This window comes from Parasteatoda tepidariorum, chromosome 10 (assembly GCF_043381705.1).
Source record: "Parasteatoda tepidariorum isolate YZ-2023 chromosome 10, CAS_Ptep_4.0, whole genome shotgun sequence".
Taxonomy (NCBI): domain Eukaryota; kingdom Metazoa; phylum Arthropoda; class Arachnida; order Araneae; family Theridiidae; genus Parasteatoda; species Parasteatoda tepidariorum.
The window spans coordinates 14027711-14048456 of NC_092213.1; the positions used below are offsets into that span (position 1 = coordinate 14027711).

At 33.1% G+C, this 20746-nt stretch overlaps 2 protein-coding genes, 1 long non-coding RNA gene and 1 pseudogene across 4 annotated transcripts in view; 1 reads left to right on the forward strand and 3 right to left on the reverse strand.

Annotated features, from left to right (window-relative positions):
- The window catches only part of LOC139426802 (uncharacterized), a 13412-nt gene extending 5174 nt beyond the window's left edge, over window positions 1-8238 (reverse strand). The window contains exon 1 of the long non-coding RNA XR_011638024.1: window positions 7557-8238. This is a non-coding gene — a long non-coding RNA (uncharacterized lncRNA). The remainder of the gene's footprint in view (window positions 1-7556) is intronic.
- LOC107449418 (uncharacterized) overlaps window positions 1-20746 on the forward strand; it is a 314197-nt gene that overhangs the window by 120163 nt on the left and 173288 nt on the right. The gene's annotated exons all lie outside the window — the stretch shown is intronic.
- On the reverse strand, window positions 2844-6843 carry LOC107453823 (zinc finger protein 271-like; annotated as a pseudogene).
- LOC107443064 (zinc finger protein 845-like) overlaps window positions 16815-20746 on the reverse strand; it is a 12315-nt gene continuing 8383 nt past the window's right edge. Inside the window, exon 2 of the mRNA XM_071186887.1 lies at window positions 16815-18132. Within this exon, the coding sequence (XP_071042988.1) occupies window positions 17033-18132 (1100 nt within the window). The 3' untranslated portion in view covers window positions 16815-17032. The remainder of the gene's footprint in view (window positions 18133-20746) is intronic.

The following is a 20746-nucleotide window of genomic DNA, read 5'->3' on the forward strand; positions in this document are numbered from 1 at the left end:
CCAAACAAATTGACTTAAAAATCATATTTAATAACTACTTGCTAATCTGCAAAAATTGAAAACTCTTATTTGGGTTGTTCGGAAAGAAATTTCGTTTTATTTTGGGAAAATGAAAAACAATTTTAGTATAATGAATAAACATTTTATTAAATTATAAATGGCCCATACTGATTCGACACCTTTTGCCATCTTTCTGGTAATAGCATGATTCCACGCTCACAAAATTTTTGATCTTGCCTGGCAAAAAACTGATCCAGGTGATTTTTGACCTCTTCATTTGAAGTAAAGGTTTTACAGTCCAAAAAATTTTGCAGTGACCGGAACAAATAACAATCCGCGGGCCCCATATCTGGAGAAAATGGTGGATGTGGCAGTGTATCCCATTCAAGCTGTAAAAGCTTTTGGTGAGCGACCAAACTTGTACGAGGTCTTGCATTAACTTGGTGGAACACTATACCTTTTCTGTTGATTCAAATTCAGTTTGTCCAGCTGACGACAATAGACTTCCGAATTAACTGTCGTGTTATCTGGTAAAAGTTAAAAAAAAAAAAAAAACGAATTGACAGCATCACCTTTTTTTTAAAAATGATATTGGCTTTCAAAATGCTTTGAACCGGTTCATCTTTTTTGCTCCATGATTTCTGGTGTTTGACATTGTTATAGACAACCCATTTCTCATCCCCAGTAATGATGCGCTACAAAAATGGATCATTTTCGTGACGTTTGGTAAGCGAATCACAGTAGTCAACGCGATGACACCAATTTCTCTCCTTGAGAACCCATATATCGAGCTTCAACCCAGGCCTTTCAAGTGGTCATAAACAGTTGTATTCGATAAATATAACCTCTCGCCAATCTCACGTGTTGTTATTCGCCGATTTGCATCAACCAATGTCTTTATCAGCTTCAACCGATCTTCCAGAACGTGGTACATCTTCGACATCAAAAGTGCCGGATCGAAATTTTGCAAACCAGTTCTGGCCAGTGCCGGATCAAGCGAACGCGGGGCCCTAGGCCATTCAGATTTTTGGGGCCCTTAGAATAAATTTTTTTTCTCATATATTTTTTATTCATTCAAATATAAAAGTATTTATATATCTTTTCATTTAAGAAAGCATAATTAAAATTAAAATAAATAATAGATTAAATTTTACTTTCTTTTGTTAAATTAGAACTAATAAATAATCATAACATATATGTATTTGAAATTGATTTTTTTTGAAAAAAATCACTGTTTTCCTTAATTTCCTAAAATTTATTTTCAAAAAATCCATTTCAAGGGGGCCCCAGGCCATGTCTAGTCTAGTCTGGCCTAATGAGTATTCCAGCACTGGTTATGGCACTGGTGTACAGTACAACACATTTTCTCCATACACATTGGTTAATTTCTTTCTAGCATGAATAGCATTTTTACCTTTTCTATAGTAAAATATGACAAAAATGCTGCTTATTGCTCTCCATATTTAAAAGGGCTTAAACCAAATACTACTGTGTAGAATAAATTGAACCTTTTCACACACAAGCCTTGCTATATGCACTCTCAAAACATATAATGATAATGCGGCTTAAGTTTGAAGATGTGTTCGAAAAAAAATACAATTAAATCATCTGTCTGAAAAACAAAATTTCTTTCCGAACAACCTGATAAAGTAACTTTTTTCTCAATTAGTTAAATTTTCATTACAAATATTAATACCAAAAGTAATTTTAAATATTAATTTGGGTTTTTAACCACTAGTATTTTTTTCTTTTCAAAGAAAAATAAGCATTCAGTAATACAATTACAAGAGCTACTTTTATAAAAATAACTCTACAACAAGCGTTAGAAAAGATTTATTAAATAAAAGATGTTACAAATAATTCTAACTAAAAGTGACTAGAAGTCTTTTTTTTTTCATTTAAAAAATCATATTAACTTGAACTCAGGATTCTAATGCTAAGAAAATAAATAACAATTTATATTTTAGCGAAACATAACTGATAGTAAAAAAAGTAATATAATCCAGTAATCAAGGTAAATTAAAACCAATATGAACATGAATGCAAACATTTAGATCCCTATTATTTAAAAAACTATTTTATCACATACTTCAAAAATATTGTGTGTCACTAGTATCAACAATATTGTATTTAGTCAGATGACATTTCTGAGAAAAAACTCTCATTCCATTATACTACAACAAAAAGGTTTCTTACCAGTGAAAACACAAACAGTAAAGTCAGCTTTTGAAAANGTTTACAAATATTCATAAATAAATTTAATGATGATAGTAAAAGAGAAATAAATAAAAAAAATTTAAAAATTAAATAAAAAAAAAGAACCTTTAATTTATTATTAGTTTCATATTGGTTAATGCATAGTCTTAAAAATGAAATGTAACATATTTTAAATAATTGACAATTTCAATATTTCAACTTCAAAAATTACTGATGCTTCTTTTAAGGTAGGCTTTATTAAATATTGGTTAATTTCTTTCTGGCATGAACAGCATTTTTGTATATTTCTATAGTAAAAAAGTAAAATATGACGAAAATGCTGCTTATAAGGGCACAAACCAAAAACTACTGTGTAGAATTAATTGAACTTTTTCACACACAAACCTTGCCATATCAGCTCTCAAAACATGTAATGACATTGTGGCTTAAGCGTGAAGTTGGGTTCGAAAAAAATACAATGAAATCCTCTTCGGAAAAATGACAATACATCACGAACAACCCTTTAAAATGGCTTAAATTTTTTCTCAATTAGTGAAATTTTCATTAATAGCAAAAGTAATTTTAGATAATAATTTGGGTTTTTCACCACCTTTCTTTTTTTTAAAATAAAAATAAACATTCAGTAATACAATTACAAGAGCTACTTTATTAAAAATAATTGCACAACATGTATTAGAAAAGATTTATTAAATAAAAGATGTTACAAATAATTTAAATTAAAAGTTGCTAGAAGTCTTTTTTTTCATTAAAAAAAATATATTAACTTGAACTCAGGATTCTAATGCTAAGAAAATAAATAACAATTTATATTTTAGTCGAACATAACTGGTTGCAAATAAAGTAATATAATCTAGTAATCAAGGTAAATTAAAACCAATATGAACATGAATGCAAACATTTAGATCCCTGTTATTTAAAAAACTATTTTATCACATATACTTCAAAAATATTGTGTGTCACTAGTATCAACAATACTGTATTTAGTCAGATCACATTTCAGAGAAAAACTCTCATTCCATTATACTAAAACCCACCAGTATGAACACAACTGTGTATAGTGAGAGAACTTTTTCGTGAAAATTTTTTATTACATATACTACAAGAATAAGGCATCTCACCAGTATGAACGAGATAGTCAGATGCTCACTTTGAGAAAAACTCTTATCACATATACTACAAGAATAAGGATTCTCACCAGCATGAACAAGACTGTGTTTATTCAGATGATGACTTTGAGAAAAACTCTTATAACATATACTACAAAAATAAGGCTTTTCACCAGTATGGACACAACAGTTTTCTCAAAATACCTTTTAGTGAAAAACTTTTATTAAATATACAACAAGAATAAGGTTTCTCCCCAATATGAACATGGCAATGTTTACTCTGAAACACTCTTTCTGAAAAACTCACATATACTACAAGAATATGGCTTCTCACCAATATGAACACGGCTGTGCTTTATCAGACATTTTAGCGAAAAATTCTAATGACATATACCGTCGTCCCCACTTAATCACATAATCCGCTTATGCGAATAAAATTTAATGGAACCAAATCATTTTATATGAAACTAATGTTACATTTCCCCACTTAAATGTTTATTTGTTGTTTCTAGCTTTCACTTAATTGCATAAAGAAGAGGAACTGTAATGAACATTTTTTAATACATATATTTTTAAGAAAGATTTCACCAGCTAGAATGGAATTTCCGTTTTTCTGTTAAGAAGATACATTTGGTAATCACTTCAATGGCACTTCCTATTCATTTGCTGCTCTAAACAGGTGTTAATAGTTTAAGCATTAATCAAATGTTACCAGCAGTTGTACATCAGAGTAAACGGAGAGGGTTTTGACACTATTCACTTGCACAGCCGGAAGGTATAGAGTGATTTATTTATTTTATGGTAAAAACTTCTAGTTCCTTTGCATTATTTGTTTTAATAAGATGTAGTTTAAAAAAAACCTGCTTTCACACTATACAAGGTTCCCTTTAAAGTAGAATAATCATAGCTTACTTCAGTGAATAACTCCCGAGTTGGTTCAATAATGAGCACGGCATTTCGAATGTAATGGAGTGGATTATAATGTACTGTACAACTTGAGAAAAAAAGCAGGAAAATGTTCAATTAAGCGTGTATCAAAACAGTCTTCCATTACAGATTTTTTTAAAATAAAATTAGATAATATTATGTTACGTATATAATATTTTCCATTAGCATTAATATATTTTATTATTACTTTAAATGAGATTTGTATTTAATAATACGAATATTGATAGTTTTAATTATAATTATTCAATCAAAACCTTATACTATATATTAAATACCATTTAGAAGTAAAATTTAGTTAAAGATTTAAGATTAAATAATGCACTACCCTCTTAATCGAATAACCTGTTTAATGAAATAGAGTTGGCTGGAACCAATGGTATTCCTTTAAGTGGGGTTGACTGTATTAAAAGAATAAGGCTTCTCACCAGCATGAATACGACTGTGTTTATTCAGATAACTTTTCAGTGAAAAACTTTTATTACATATACAACAAGAATAAGGCTTCTCACCAGTATGAATACTACTGTGTTTATTCAGATGCTCACTTTGAGAAAAACTTTTATTGCAGATACTACAAGAATAAGGTTTCTCACCAGTATGAACACGGCTGTGAGTAGTGAGATGACTTTTTCGTGAAAATTTTTTATTACATATACTACAAGAATAAGGCTTCTCACCAGTATGAACAAGAATGTGTTGATTTAGATTCTGACCTTNGACTGTGTATAGTGAGATGACTTTTTCGTGAAAATTTTTTATTACATATACTACAAGAATAAGGCTTCTCACCAGTATGAACAAGAATGTGTTGATTTAGATTCTGACCTTGAGAAAAACTCTTATTACATATACTACAAGAATAAGGCTTCTCACCAGTATGAACACGACTGTGAGTAGCGAGATGACTTTTTAGTAAAAATTGTTTGTTACATATACTACAAGAATAAGACATGTCACCAGTATGAATAAGAATGTGTTTATTCAGATGCTCACTTCGAGAAAAACTCTTATAACATGTACTACAAGAATAAGGCTTGTCACCAGTATGAATAAGACTGTGTTTATTCAGATGGTCACTTCGAGAAAAACTCTTATAACATGTACTACAAGAATAAGGCTTCTCACCAGTATGAACACGACTGTGTTTTTTCAGAGTACCTTTTAGTGAAAAACTTTTATTACATATAGTACAAGAATAAGGCTTTTCACCAGTATGAACAAGACTGTGTTTAGTCAGTCTTATACTTTTTGAAAAACTCTTATTACATATACTACAAGAATAAGGTTTTTCACCAGTATGAACAAGACTGTGTTTATTCAGAATACTTCTTTCTGAAAAACTCTTATTACATATACTACAAGAATAAGGTTTTTCACCACTATGAACAAGACTGTGTATAGTTAGCGTACCTCTTGTTGAAAAACTCTTATTACATATTCTGCAAGAATAAGATTTTTCACCAGTATGAACAAGACTGTGTCTAATAAGTGTATTTCTTGTTGAAAAACTCTTATTACATGTACTACAAGAATAAGGTTTTTCTCCAGTATGAACACGACAGTGTATAGTCAGTGTACTTCTTCTTGAAAAACTCCTATTACATATACTACAAGAATAAGGTTTTTCACCAGTATGAACACGACTGTGATTAGTCATATTACTCTTTTCTGAAAAACTCTTATTGCATATACTACAAGAATAAGGTTTTTCACCAGTATGAACAAGTCTGTGTATAGTCAGTGCACTTCTTCTTGAAAAACTCTTATTACATATACTACAAGAATAAAGTTTTTCACCAGTATGAACACGACTATGTTTTGTCAGATTACCTTTTAGTGAAAAACTTTTATTACATATACTACAAGAATAAAGTTTTTCACCAGTATGAGCACGACTGTGTTTAGTCATATTACTTTTTTCTGAAACTACATATACTACAAGAATACGGCTTCTCCCCAGTATAAACAAGACTGCCTTTATTCAGAAGCTCACTTTGAGAAAAACTCTTATAACATATACTACAAGAAAATGGCTTCTCACCAGTATGAACACAACTATGTTTTGTCAGATTACTTTCTTGTGAAAAACTCTTATTTTATATAACTACAAGAATAAGATTTTTCACCAGTAAGAATTTTAGTGTTTAGACGGTCTTTTTCCTAAAAAACTCTTGTTAGAATAACAATAAGGTTTACTTACAGGATGATACTTATTCTGAATAAAATTAGGCCCTTCATAACATGATACAAAAAAGAACAGTCTGTATCAAGTCACTTACTTAGACCAAATTTTTAACTAAGTAATATATAATAGTGTAGAAACCGTACAGCAGGCATATAATTTATTAATAAATGCATATGTGAAAAAAATAATTTAAATTATATTGAGATGTAAATATTTTCCATTTTTCACAAAAAACTTTCATAATATAATAATTGTGAAACATACCGAACTAGATTATTTCACTTTACGTTTTTTTATCAGAAAAACACCGCAGAAATTATGTAAAACTTCGTGTATTAGATTCAATACACTATGAATGAATGCAGTTTAAGACAGTGTAAAATTAATGTTACTTGTTATTGGGAAGACGAATTATAAAAATAAACATGAACAAACAATGATATTTGTTTTGAAAATGAAATTATCTAATTTAATTTCAATAGTAATTTATTCACACAGACACTACGGAAATATAGTTCATTATAAATGAAGAACAGAAAATATTTTCTCAGTGTGAACAGGAAAATCACAATTTAAATTTCTTGTGTATAAGCATCAAATCATATGTGTTCTATGAAAGTGACAGGCATCTTAATTATCTGCAACTGTTTAATATTGTACTGCATAAATTATTTTCATATTATGAACTCAAAACAATTAAATGAAACTACTTCTTTTTGCACACTTTTTAGAACCGAAGTAAAATGTTTCACAATAAAGAAGTATAATTATGAGCTGCACTTGGGAACCTTATGAACACACAAACATTAAAGATCCATATGTGTAAATATTTTATCGTCAGATCATCACTGCAACTGTGACACACATTGCAGAGATAGTATTTGCTGTTTGTATAACAACATAGAATGCTACTGCCAACGTAGAATTATTTTGCCTTTATAATGTTTCCTTTTGTCAGAAAGAGATGACACACACTTAATGAATAGTGTATTGATTATATAAATCGTACAGAAAACACTACCTTTTTTAAAAATATAAAAAAAATGCACACAAAATACGAATTTTATTTACTGTCAGCAAGAAGATATTTTATCATTCACTTATTTTTCTTTCTGCACAAAGCAGATAATATATGAATTAGATCTGGGTGGAAATAACCTTTTGAAGCGCTTTCTATATTGTTTCCATTACTACGATGGTAATTCACTTAACATTTGTAAGATTATGGATACCCAGGCTTATGAATTCAAGCTTAGAGTTTTCTCTCGGCATGGAATTTTTCAACAAATAATGATTGATTGATTGATTTAAGAAGGGAGTGAGGAGCTATATGCTTTAGCTTATAGCTCTCTAATTTCGATAATATAGTTTAGGGTTGAGGATTGATTGATAGCTGGAGGTTGCAGCAAAAAGTCAGAAGCGGTTAATGGATTGGAGGAATTTGTGGAGGGATTTGAGTTTGTTCCGAGGATTATGTTGTAGTTCATTTACGTCGTCCTAGAGCTGCACAATGGGCTATTAGCGATGGTCTGGGGAGCATCCCTGAGGATGATCTGAAGACGTATCATCACAATTTTGATCCTCAGCAGAGGAGATGGCTCCCCTGCTGTGGTAGCCCGACGACTTGCATGCGATGTCGAGCACTTTATGGTAGAACAGTTTAACGAGGACCCTCAAGGTTACCCTCGGTCTCTAAACAGACTGATCCAAGTGGTAACTCACCGCACACTGACTGCAGCCAGTGATCCTTGACTTCGGTGATCTGGTGAGAACCGTGTCTTAACGATTAGTCCACTGCGGGACTTCCGAAGATTGAAAGACAAGTTCACGATATCGGTATATGCTGGATTCAGAAGCGATAAAGTGTAAGAAACANAGAAGGAGGTTTTCCCCAGTATGAGCACGACTGTGTTTTTTCAGACTACCCTTTTGCAAAAAACCTTTATTTCATTTAACTACAAGAATAAGATTTTTCATCAGTAAGAATTTTGTGTTTAGACGATCTTTTTCCTGAAAAATTCTTTTTAGAATAACAATAAGGTTTACTTAGGATGATACTTATACTGAATAAAATTAGGCCCTTACTAACATGATACAAAAAAAGCATTCTGTATCAAGTCACTTACATAGACTGAATTTTTAACGAAGTAAAATATAATAGTGTAGAAACCGTACAGCAGGCATATGGTTTATTAATAGATGCCTATGTGAAAACATTAATTAAAATTATATTGATATGTTAATATTTTCTATTTTTCACAAACAACTTTAATAATATAATAATTATTGAACAAACCAAACCAAATTATTTCACTTTTTGTTTTTTTTATCACAAAAAAACTGCAGAAATAATGTACAACTTCATGCATAAGATTCAATACACTGTGAATGAATGCAGTTTAAGACAGTGTAAAATTAATGTTACTTGTTATTGGGAAGACGAATTATAAAAATAAACATGAACAAACAATGATATTTGTTTTGAAAATGAAATTATCTAATTTAATTTCAATAGTAATTTATTCACACAGACACTACGGAAATATAGTCCATTATAAATGAAGAAAATCAAAAAAAAAAAATTTGTTTTTTACTTTTACAAACTTTAAAGAAATATGAGAGGGTCAAGAAAGTTTAATTCTATTATTTTGCCTTAAAAGAAAATATTTTCTCAGTATGAACAGGAAAATCACAATTTAAATTTCTTGCGTATAAACATCAAATCATATGTGTTCTATGAATATGAAAGTGACAGGCATCTTAATTATCTGCAACTGTTTAATATTGTACTGCATAAATTATTTTCATATTATGAACTCAAAAAAATTAAATGAAACTACTTCTTTTTGCACACTTTTTAGTAAAATGTTTCACAATAAAGAAGTATAATTATGAACTGCACTTGGGAAACTTATGAACACACAAACATTAAAGATCCATATGTGTAAATATTTTATCGTCAGATCATCACTGCAACTGTGACACACATTGCAGAGATAGTATTTGCTGTTTGTATAACAACATAGAATGTTACTGCCAACGTAGAATTATTTTGCCTTTATAATGTTTCCTTTTGCCAGAAAGAGATGACACACACTTAATGAATAGTGTATTGATTATATAAATCGTACAGAAAACACTACCTTTTTTAAAGATATTAAAAAAAATGCACACAAAATATGAATTTTATTTACTGTCAGCAAGAAGATATTTTATCATTCACATCTATTTTTCTTTCTGCACAAAGCAGATAATATATGAATTAGATCTGGGTGGAAATAACCTTTTAAAGCGCTTTCTATATTGTTTCCATTACTACGATGGTAATTCACTTTACATTTGTAAGATTATGGATACCCAGGTTTAGAGTTTTCTCTCATAATGGAATTTTTCAGCAAATAATGATTGATTGATTGATTTAAGAAGGGAGTGAGGAGCTATATGCTTTAGCTTATAGCTCTCTAATTCCGATAATATAGTTTAGGGTTGAGGATTGATTGATGGCTGGAGGTTGCAGCAAAAAGTCAGAAGCGGTTTATGGATTGGAAGAATTTGTGGAGGGATTTGATTTTGCTCCGTAGATTAAGTTGTAGTTCATTTACGTCGTCCTAGAGCTGCACAATTGGCTATTAGCGATGGTCTGGGGAGCATCCCTGAGGATGATCTGAAGACGTACCATCACAATTTTGATCCTCAGCAACGGAGATGGCTCCCCTGCTGTGGTAGCCCGACGACTTGCATGCGATGTCGAGCACTTTATGGTAGAACAGTTTAACGAGGACCCTCAAGGTTACCCTCGGTCTCTAAACAGACTGATCCAAGTGGTAACCCACAGCACACTGATTGCAGCCAGTGATCCTTGACTTCGGTGATCTGGTGAGAACCGTGTCTTAACGATTAGTCCACTGCGGGACTTCCGAAGATTGAAAGACAAGTTCACGATATCGGTATATGCTGGATTCAGAAGCGATAAAGACTGGTAAAGTTCCTTCCGAGCGTCCTGGAAAGAGGGACATTCCAGGAGGTAGTGATCGTTTGTGTCGATATATCCGCACTAAGGCAGTTTTGGTTTTGTATCAATGTACAATTGTGTAAGACAACATTTGTTGGAAGAGATTTTTAGTTCTGAGATTTCGGGAGCTGATTAGTGGACGGTAATCTTGAGATCCATCAAGGAGAGAGGGAAAGGAAGTATTTGCAACCCTTCCATTCAGCAGTTCATTAAGGAAGGCTTGGCAGAGGTCTAGAAGGGATGAAAGACGACTTATGAAGTTTTGATTTAGTGCTTGTTTTGCTAGCTGGTCTGCGTGTTCGTTTTTTTTTTTTTAATTCCTGTATGAGCTGGAACCCAAATAAAAGAGAGAGATATCACTGCCTGACTTGTTTTGGCAATTAGGTCAAGAAGAAGAAGGGAGATTCATGGAGATTTCCGGTTGCCTTCTTTGCGAGACAGAAGGATCGAACGCCTGTCCGTTAGACAAATATAGTGGTCGTTGCTTGTAGCGCAATGTTTGAGGGCTAAAAGTATGGTCAATCCTTCAGATCTAAAGATAAGAGTATGAGAAGGAAAACGACCTGAGATTGTGTACCCTTTGGAGGAATAAATTCCATCGCCAATTTTGTCTGATTGTTTGGATCCATCTGTTACCAGAATAATACAATTTAATAGGAAAGTCTTCAATAGTGCTAGATAGATTTTTGATTTGGATTGGTAAGTTGTCAAGATAAATTGAAATTTTTGAAGGGGTTTGCGTTGGAGGGTGATTGGAGGGAGATGTGAAATAGAATTTTGCCGATAGCCACTTATGCCGCGAAGCAAGGGAACTCATTCCCGCTTCTTTAAGTAGGAGTGGGAGAGGTGTCCATCTAGGCAGACCAGCTGCCACTCGAAGTGCGGCATTATATAAAATGTCTAAGGTTCAGAGATCGGTTTGGCTGGAGATGTAACTTCCAACGTCAAGGACACTCCTGATATTGTTGTAGTTCATTTACGTCGCCCTAGAGCTGCACAATGGGCTATTGGCGACGGTCTGGGAAACATCCCTGAGGATGTTCCGAAGACATGCCATCGCAATTTTGATCCTCTGCAGAGGGGATGGAACCCCCGCTTCGGTACCCCAACGACCTGCGCACGAAGTAGAGCACTTTACGGTAGCACAGTTTAACGAGGACCAATACTGCACACCCTGGGTCCCTACGCAGACTGATCCAAGTGGGTCACCCACCCGCACACTGACCGCAGCCACTGATGCTTGACTTCGGTGATCTGCTGGGAACCGAGTCTTAATGATCAGTCCACTGCAGGACACACTCCTGATGCAAGAGTTGACTTTTCTGGGCAGGTGATCTGATTTTGCAACCCTACGTGTGTTAGAGATGCAATGGAACACAGAAAGTTTATTAAGTATTTTTTGTTTAGCATTTTGAAGTGATAGGGAAAGGTTATGTTGCTCAGAAATGTAGGCCGAATATTCGAAGGTTTTGGACCAAAGGATTGGGTTTATGAAAGATGTTGAAGCTAAAATAATCTGAAGACGGATGTCTTCCAGAGAAGTTGACGGTAGCACTTTTTTCTGGAACAATTTCAAGGTTCCAATCATTACACCATTTCTGAATTTGGTGGAGAGAGAATTGCATTTTGCGCTGCACTTCGTAACTGGATTCTGAGACTGCAATGAGATAGATATCGTACCCGAAGAAAAGGTTCAATCCGTCGCCATTGAGATTAAGATGTAGGTCGGACAAGTATATCATGAAGAGGAAAAGGGATAGAACTGATTCCTGTGGAACTCTACTTTTCATCGGGAAATTGGCTGATAGCCAATTTCTCTATCGCATGGCATTCTTTCTGTGCTTGACAAAATTATGGAAGAAGAGGGTAGCTCTGCGGTCCTCCTCTCCAATAAGTGCATATCTGCTCACGTTATCGGTTGCCTATTTCAACACACCTCATGTCCAGAATCTTGGGACAGTTTTTATAAAAAGTAGAAAAAGTTACTACAGAATATCAGCTTATTCTTTCTTAAGAGAGCATTCATACTGCATTGTAGAAAACCGCCTATGCTTGTCCAAGGATGAAAATGATTGGGAGATTTTTTGCGAGTATTTCACTAATGAAGTCCCGTTTGCATCTCAGAATTCACACATTCACTGAAGTCAAGCATCAATGCCTTCGTTCAGTGTGCGGTCACTTGGATTAGTCTGCGTAGGGACCGAGGGTGTGCGGTATGGGTCCTCGTTAAACTGCTCTACCGTAAAGTGCTCGACTTCGCGTGCAGGTCGTCGGGCTACCGAAGCTGGGGTGCCATCCCCTCCGCAGAGGATCATAATTGTGATGGCACGTCTTCGGATCATCCTGAGGGCGGTTTCCCAGACAGTCGCTATTAGCAGGGGTGATTATGAGCCCAAGTCAAAATTCCGGAAAATTTCTTAAGTGACAAAAAAATTTAAATCGAAAAATTAGAAAAAATTTAAACAAGATTTTTTCTTTTTTCTCAATATTTCTTAGTTTACTTAAAATATATTTAAAATTTTACATATATCTATGACGACCTGGAGGAGGAATTGAAATTTACAAATATGTCTTTTTTTCTTGAGTTTATTATAACTATTTATTGATAAAAAATTAATATTATTCCTGAATATAAGCTTATAAAGTATCAGGCTCTCCGTTACAAACAAATAAAATAAACTGTAGTTTTAAGTTCCACCTTTGAAAATTTGATTTCCGGAAACTTTTGTGATCAATGATTTTTCTAAACGTCTGAACATTCGATGTCCGGAAACTTCCGGATCAGGGTTAGCGAAAAATACGGATTTTTTCCGAAACACAATCAGCACTGCAATAGCCCATTGTGCAGCTCTAGTGCGACGTAAATAAACTACAACAAATAGACCAATTTATCATTTTCGACTTAAGTGTTTCAGTTGAAGTGAAACTTATGAGATTTCCCATCATGCATTGCAAAATTTACGATTTCCTCTGTCTTACAACAGTCGATGTTGCACTATGCGTCACAAAATGCTATCGGAGACGAACAGAAAACAACCCTGAATATGATGGCTCTCCCGCTTTGTAGCCCAACAACCTGAGCGAGAAGTCCAGCACTTTACATTAGAACAGTTCCGGAAAAAAAATTATACCGCGTACCCTTGGTTCTATCGCAGACTGATCAAAGTGGTTAGCCACAGTGTTGAAGAACTTAATTTTTTTACGGGAACGTAAGTCATTGCATTGTGAGGGGGAGAGAAAAGGATTAACTCCATAAAATTATAAAAAATGATTTTTGGTCTATGTAATTACCGAATCATCTGAAGTTATCAAAGTTTTTCTTGTATTCCTGCTACCCTTTTTCTTTTATCTTACTGCAGCTTCTGTAATTTGCCTCTCCATTTAACAAACTAAATAAGAAAACCAATACATAAATAAAAAAATCTTAATTACTTTTATCTGTATTTATTTTTTACTTCTTAAAAGAAAGAAAGAAATTAATTTGCAACAATGGGCTATTGGCGACGGTCTGGGGAACATCCCTGAAGATGATCCAAAGACAAGCCATCACAATTTTGATCCTCTGCAGAGGGGATACCCCTCCCCGCCTCGGTAGCCCGAAGACCTGCACGGGAAGTCGAGCTTTTTACGGTAGAACAGTTTAACGAGGATCCATACCGCACACCCTCGGTCCCTACGCAGACTGATCCAAGTGGTCTCCCATCCGCACACTGACCGCAGCCAGTGATGCTTGACTTCGGTGATCTTTTGGGAACCGTGTCTTAACGATCAGTCCACTGCGGGACCATAATTAGTAGCAAATCAAGTAATATAATCCAGTAGTCAAGGTTAATTAAAACCAATATGAACATGAATGCAAACGTTTAGATACCTGTTATTTAAAAAAACTATTTTATTACATACTTCAAAAATTTTGTGTGTCACTTAGTATCAACAATACTGTATTTAGTCAGATGACATTTCTGAGAAAAAACTCTCATTCCATTATACTACAACGCAAAGGTTTCTCACCAGTGAAAACACAAACAGTAAAGTTTTCACCTATATGAATAAAACTACAATAAATTAGATGGACCTTAAGCGATAAAAAAGAGGAAACTTTTAACATAAACAAGAATATGGCTTTTAAAAAGCGTGAACATAACTGTAACTGGTTAGATAATTCTTTTTTTGAAAAAACTTTAGCTATTAAAACCCCTGCACTCTTGCAAGATTATGTATTTTACAAGGTAAAGGAAGCATGTTCCGCAAATGCAAAGCAATTCCAAAGAGACCCGGTAACATTGGAAGAGGCCATAGAGAGGCAAAGAGCCATAGATGAAGAAATTAAAAACTTACGTAGTGCCCAAACGTGGGAACTTGTTACCAAACCACCTAATGTCAAGCTTATCAGTTCTAGATGGATATTTCGGAAAAAGAAAACTTAGACAGGAGATTGTGATAAATTTAAAGCTAGACTGGTAGCTAAAGGTTACATACAAGTCCCTGGAATTGACTTTCAAGAAACATTCTCTCCTGTGATCAAATTAAAATCTATCAGATCTTATTGGCACTAACTGTGGAATGTGAAATGGATATTCATCAAATGGCTGCTTACCTGAATGGTACATTAAAAGAAGACATTTACATGAAACAGCTTGAAGGAGCCATAGTGCCAGGCAAAGAACATCTTGTCTGCCACCTTAAAAGAAGCCTATATGAATTGAAACAATCTGGAAGAGAGTGGAATGCATGTCTCAACACCTTTTTAAAAGACTATAGATTAACACGCTCTAAAAGTGATCTATGCACTTACTATCATTCAAATAAAACACTTTACCTTCTTGGCATATATGTTGATGATATGCTTATTGTTGGAAATCCAGGCCAGAAGTCATAGAAATATTTAAAATTAAGGTTAAACAAAAGATCTTGGAGAAGCAGGTGAAATTTTATTGATGAAAGTGAAAAGGTATACTGATGGATCCTTAACCTTAGACCAATCNTGGAAATCCAGAAGCAGAAGTCATAGAAATATTTAAAATTAAGGTTAAACAAAAGATCTTGGAGAAGCAGGTGAAATTTTATTGATGAAAGTGAAAAGGTATACTGATGGATCCTTAACCTTAGACCAATCATCCTATGTTGAAGAAGTATTGAAAACCTTTGAAGCAACCTTACTCAGAGGATCATCAACTCCAGTATACGCAGACCTCCCTTAGACATAAAACGTTAGAAGTGTTAAACACTATAAGTTAACCGAAGATGAGAGGAAGGAAACTAAAGAAACACCAAACAAAATTCCATACAGGCAGGCCATAGGCAGTTTACTGTACCTTGCCTGTGGTACTCGCCCTGCCATTGCTTATAGTTCAACTCATATGAACCAGTTTAATGAAAGACCTACTGAAAACCATTGGCGAAGTGTCAAACACTTATTTAAGTATCTTAAACATATAAAACATCTTTGTTTGACATATAGAAAAACTCGAAAGAAGCTAGAAGTATTTTCTCTGATGCAGACTGGGCAGTAGATTGCATTGACAGAAAATCATTTAGTGGCTATGTGGTCATTCTTGGGGGTGCTGCGGTGTCTTGGTCCAGTAAGAAACATCATTGCACTGTACTGTCTTCCGCAGAAGCTGAATACCAGGCAATGGCGCCCACGCCACCGAAGAAGTATTGTGTATAAAGAGTTTAATGTTTGAGCTCAGTAAAGAAATGTTTGTACCACCTCCCGTACTAATAATGATAACCAGGCAGCTATGTTCATAGCTAAAAATAAAACTACGTCCGATCGGAGTAAACACATAGATCTTAGGTATCATTTCATATGTGACAGAATTTCATATGTACTCAATAGTTTGAGGACTCAGTTAGGATTTATAGAATAACTGTGATATATTATGTATATGTGTATTGATCATTTCCCTGCCCTGGTAAGGGGGAGTGAAAGTTATATAAAATACCAGAACAGGGAATAAGGTATATTTTTAGCCAAATATTGTACACATGAAGTAATGATTAATTGATAAAACCAACAATGATAGAATCAACCAATCAGGATACTGCAAGTAATCTAAATGATGTATTGCCGTATTTGTTTATCTGTTTTTGCCAACAGTTGTTGTTGTAATTTTAAAAAAATATCAATACAAGAGTCTTTTTCTTTTTCAAGAATTTTTTCTCATGATATAATCTTTACTAAAATATTTCTTTTTCTCAAAATGATCTGTTTATTTACAATTATAATTTAATTTTAACAAATATTGTTTCTCACCAGTATGAGCCCGATTGTGTTTTGTCAGACAAAATTTTCGTGAAAAATTCTTATAACATATAATACAAGAATAAGGCTTCTCACTAGTATGAATATGACTGTTTTCTCAAACTACCTTTTATTAAAAACTTTTATTACATGTACTGTAAGAATAAGGTTTCTTATCAGTATGAACACGATAGCGTTCATTCAGTTACACTCTTTCTGAAAAACTCGTATTACATATAATACAAGAATAAGGTTTCTCACCAGTATGCACAGGACAGTGTTTTCTCAGATAACTTTTATCAAAAAGTTTCATTACATTAACTACAAGAATAAGATTTCTCCTCAGTATGAACACGACAGTGTTTATTCAAAGTCACTTTATGTGAAAAACTCTTATTACATATACTACAAGAATAAGGCTTCTCACCAGTATGAACACCACTGTGTTTTTTCAGATTATCTTTTAGCGAAAAACTTTTATTACATATACTACAAGAATAAAGCTTTTCACCAGTATGAACAAGACTGTGTTTATTCAGATGTGCACTTTGAGAAAAACTCCTATCACAAATACTGCAAGAATAAGGCTTCTCAGCAGTATGAACACGACTGTGTATAGTGACAGAACTTTTTCGTGAAAATTTTTTATTACATATACTACAAGAATAAGGCTTCTCACCAGTATGAACAAGACTGTGTTTATTCAGATGCTCACTTTGAGAAAAATTCTTATTACATATACTACAAGAAAAAGGCTTCTCACCAGTATGAACACTACTGTGTTTTATCAGACTCCCTTTTAGTGAAAAACTTTTATTACATATAATACAAGAATAAGGCTTCTCACCAGTATGAACAAGACTGTGTTTATTCAGATGCTCGCTTTGAGAAAAACTCTTATTACATATACTACAAGAATAAGGTTTCTCACCAGTATGAACACGACTGTGTGCAGTGAGATGACTTTTTCGTGAAAACTTTTTATTACATATACTACAAGAATAAGGCTTTTCACCAGTATGAACAAGACTGTGTTTATTCAGATGCTCACGTTGAGAAAAACTCTTATAACATATACTGCAAGAATAAGGCTTCTCACCAGTATGAACACGACTATGTTTTTTCAGATTACCTTTTAGTGAAAAACTTTTACTACATATACTACAAGAATAGGGCTTCTCCCCAGTATGAACACGACAGTGCTCATTCAGAGTTCCTCTTTCTGAAAAACTCTTATTACATTTACTACAAGAATAAGGCTTCTCACCAGTATGAGCACAACTGTGTTTAGTCATATTACTTTTTTCTGAAATTACATATACTACAAGAAGAAGGTTTCTACCCAGTATGAACACGACTTTGCTTTTCAGACTACCTTTTAGTGAAAAACTTTTATTACATATACAATGAATTAAATTTTAATTATTAAAATTTATATATAATTAATTATAATAAATATAATTAACTAAAATTTTATTACATTACATATGCAAGAATAAGGCTTCTCCCCAGTATGAACACGACTAAGTTTTGTCAGATTACTTTTTTGTAAGAAACTCTAATTTTATATAACTACAAGAATAAGATTTTTCACCAGTGTGAATTTTAGTGTTTAGTCAGTCTTTTTCTAAAAAAACTCTTGTTAGAATAACAAGAATAAAGTTTACTTACAGGATGATACTTATTCTGAATTAAATTAGGCCTTTAATAACATGATACAAAGAAGAGCGTGCTGTATCAAGACACTAACTTAGACTTAATTTTTAACTAAGTACAATATAATAGTGTAGAAATATGATCACCTTACTGCAGACATATGATTTATTATAATAGATGCATCTGTGAAATCATTAATTTAAATTATATTGATATCTAAATATTTTCTACTTTTCACAAATAACTTTAATAATATAATAATTGTTGAACATACCAAACTAAATTATTTAACTTTATGTTTTTTTAGCACACAAAAAATGCAGAAATAATGTGCAACTTCATGTATTAGATTCAATACACTATGAAGGAATGCAGTTTAAGACAGTGTAAAATTAATGTTATTTGTTATTAGACATATCTTAAAAAAGAACATGAATAAATATTGATATTAATTGTTTTGAACATAGAATTATCAAATTTGATTTCATTAGTAATTTATTCACACAGACACTGCAGAAATATGGCTCATTATAAATAAAGAAAATAAAAATTTTTCTTACTAAAATAAATATGAGAAGGTTAAAAAAGTTTCTATAAAATTGCCTTAACAGAATACAGAAAATATTTTCTCAGTATGAACAGGAAAATCACAATTTAAATTTCTTGCATATAAATATCAAATCATATGTGTATTATGAAAGTGACAGACATCTTGATTATCTGTAACTATTTAATAATGCACTGCATGAAAAGCCTGTTTAAAGTGTTACTTAAACCAAATTATTCTTCTTTCCTTGATTAATTTATTACAATGACTGCTTAAATAAATTATTTTCATATTATGAATTCAAAAAAATTAAATGAAACTACTTCTTTTTGTACACTTTTTAGAACCGAAGTAAAATGTTGCACAATAAAGAAGTATAATTATGAACTACACTTGGAAACTTATGAACACACAAACTAGAAACGTTAAATTTCCATATGTGTAAATATTTTCCCCTCAGAACATCACTGCAACTGTGACACACATTGCACTGACAGCATTTGCTGTCAGTATCACAACATAGAATGTTACTGCCAACATAGAATGAAATTGCCTTTAATAATGCTTCCTATTGCCAGAAAGAAATTACACACACTTAATGAATAGTTTATTGATGATATAAATCGTACAGAAAACGCAATCTTTAAAATAAAAAGATTTATGCACGCACAATAAGAATTTTATTTACTGTCAGCAAGAAGATATTTTATCATTTACATCGATTTTTCTTTTCCGTAAAAAGAAGATAATATATGAATTAGATCTGCATGGAAATGAACTTTTTAAAGCGTTTTCTATATTGTTTCCATTACTACGATGGTATTTCATTTTACATTTGTAAGATTATGCATACCCAGGCTTATAAATTTAAGCCAAGTAGGAGCAAATCAAAAACAATTTTTAAAAACTTTTCCGTACACAAATAGGGTTAATTAAAGTCGTTTTTGGTATTAGTAAGAAAGTATGTTTTAATATAGTTCATCATTCCTCTATGAGTTTATCTTTTCAATAAATTTCAGTAACGAATTTTCAACAAATAGGTGCATACTGATTGATTGATTGATTGAAGAAGGGAGAGACGAGCGCTTTGCTTTAGCTTATAGCTCTGTATTTCGGATAATATAGTTTAGGGTTGAGGCTTGATTGATAGCTGGAGGTTGCAGTAAAAAGTCAAAAGCGGTTTGTGGACTGGAAGCTTGGCCACCTTGGGTTATCCTATCAACAAATAATGATTGATTGATTGAAGAAGATAGCGACGATTTCTAGGCTTTAGCTTATAGCTCTGTATTTCCTTTAATATAATTTAGGGTTGAGGCTTGATTGATAGCTGGAGTTCGTAGCATAAAGTCGGAAGCGATTTGCTGCTTGTAAGAATTTGTAGAGGGATTTGAGTTTGTTCCGAGGATTATGTTGTTTAGGCTGGGATTCAACTGAAACAGTCTTAAGACACGCCACTCGACATATGCGAAGGTCTTAAGGCTGGAATTCAACTGCAACAATCTTAAGACACGCCACTCGCCAGCTACGACGGTCTTAAGTTCGGGAAGATACGCCTCTCGTCTTAAATAGCTATTCAAGTGAAACACTTGCGTCGTATCCTTGGCAAACAATGATATACATTCTTTTTCTCTTTAATTCTGTTGGCCAAGAATGGGCCCGCCTGATAGACAGGTGTGGCGAAGTCGAATTCTTGGCCATAGATGGAGCCACTGAAAAACAAGAATCGCACACTCTGCCTTAAATTTGTTCGGTTTCACCAAGCAGGCTTTAGCCCGTGTGGCATTAGAACCAGCCAACCAACATTAAAGAAATAGTTTGAAAATTATAA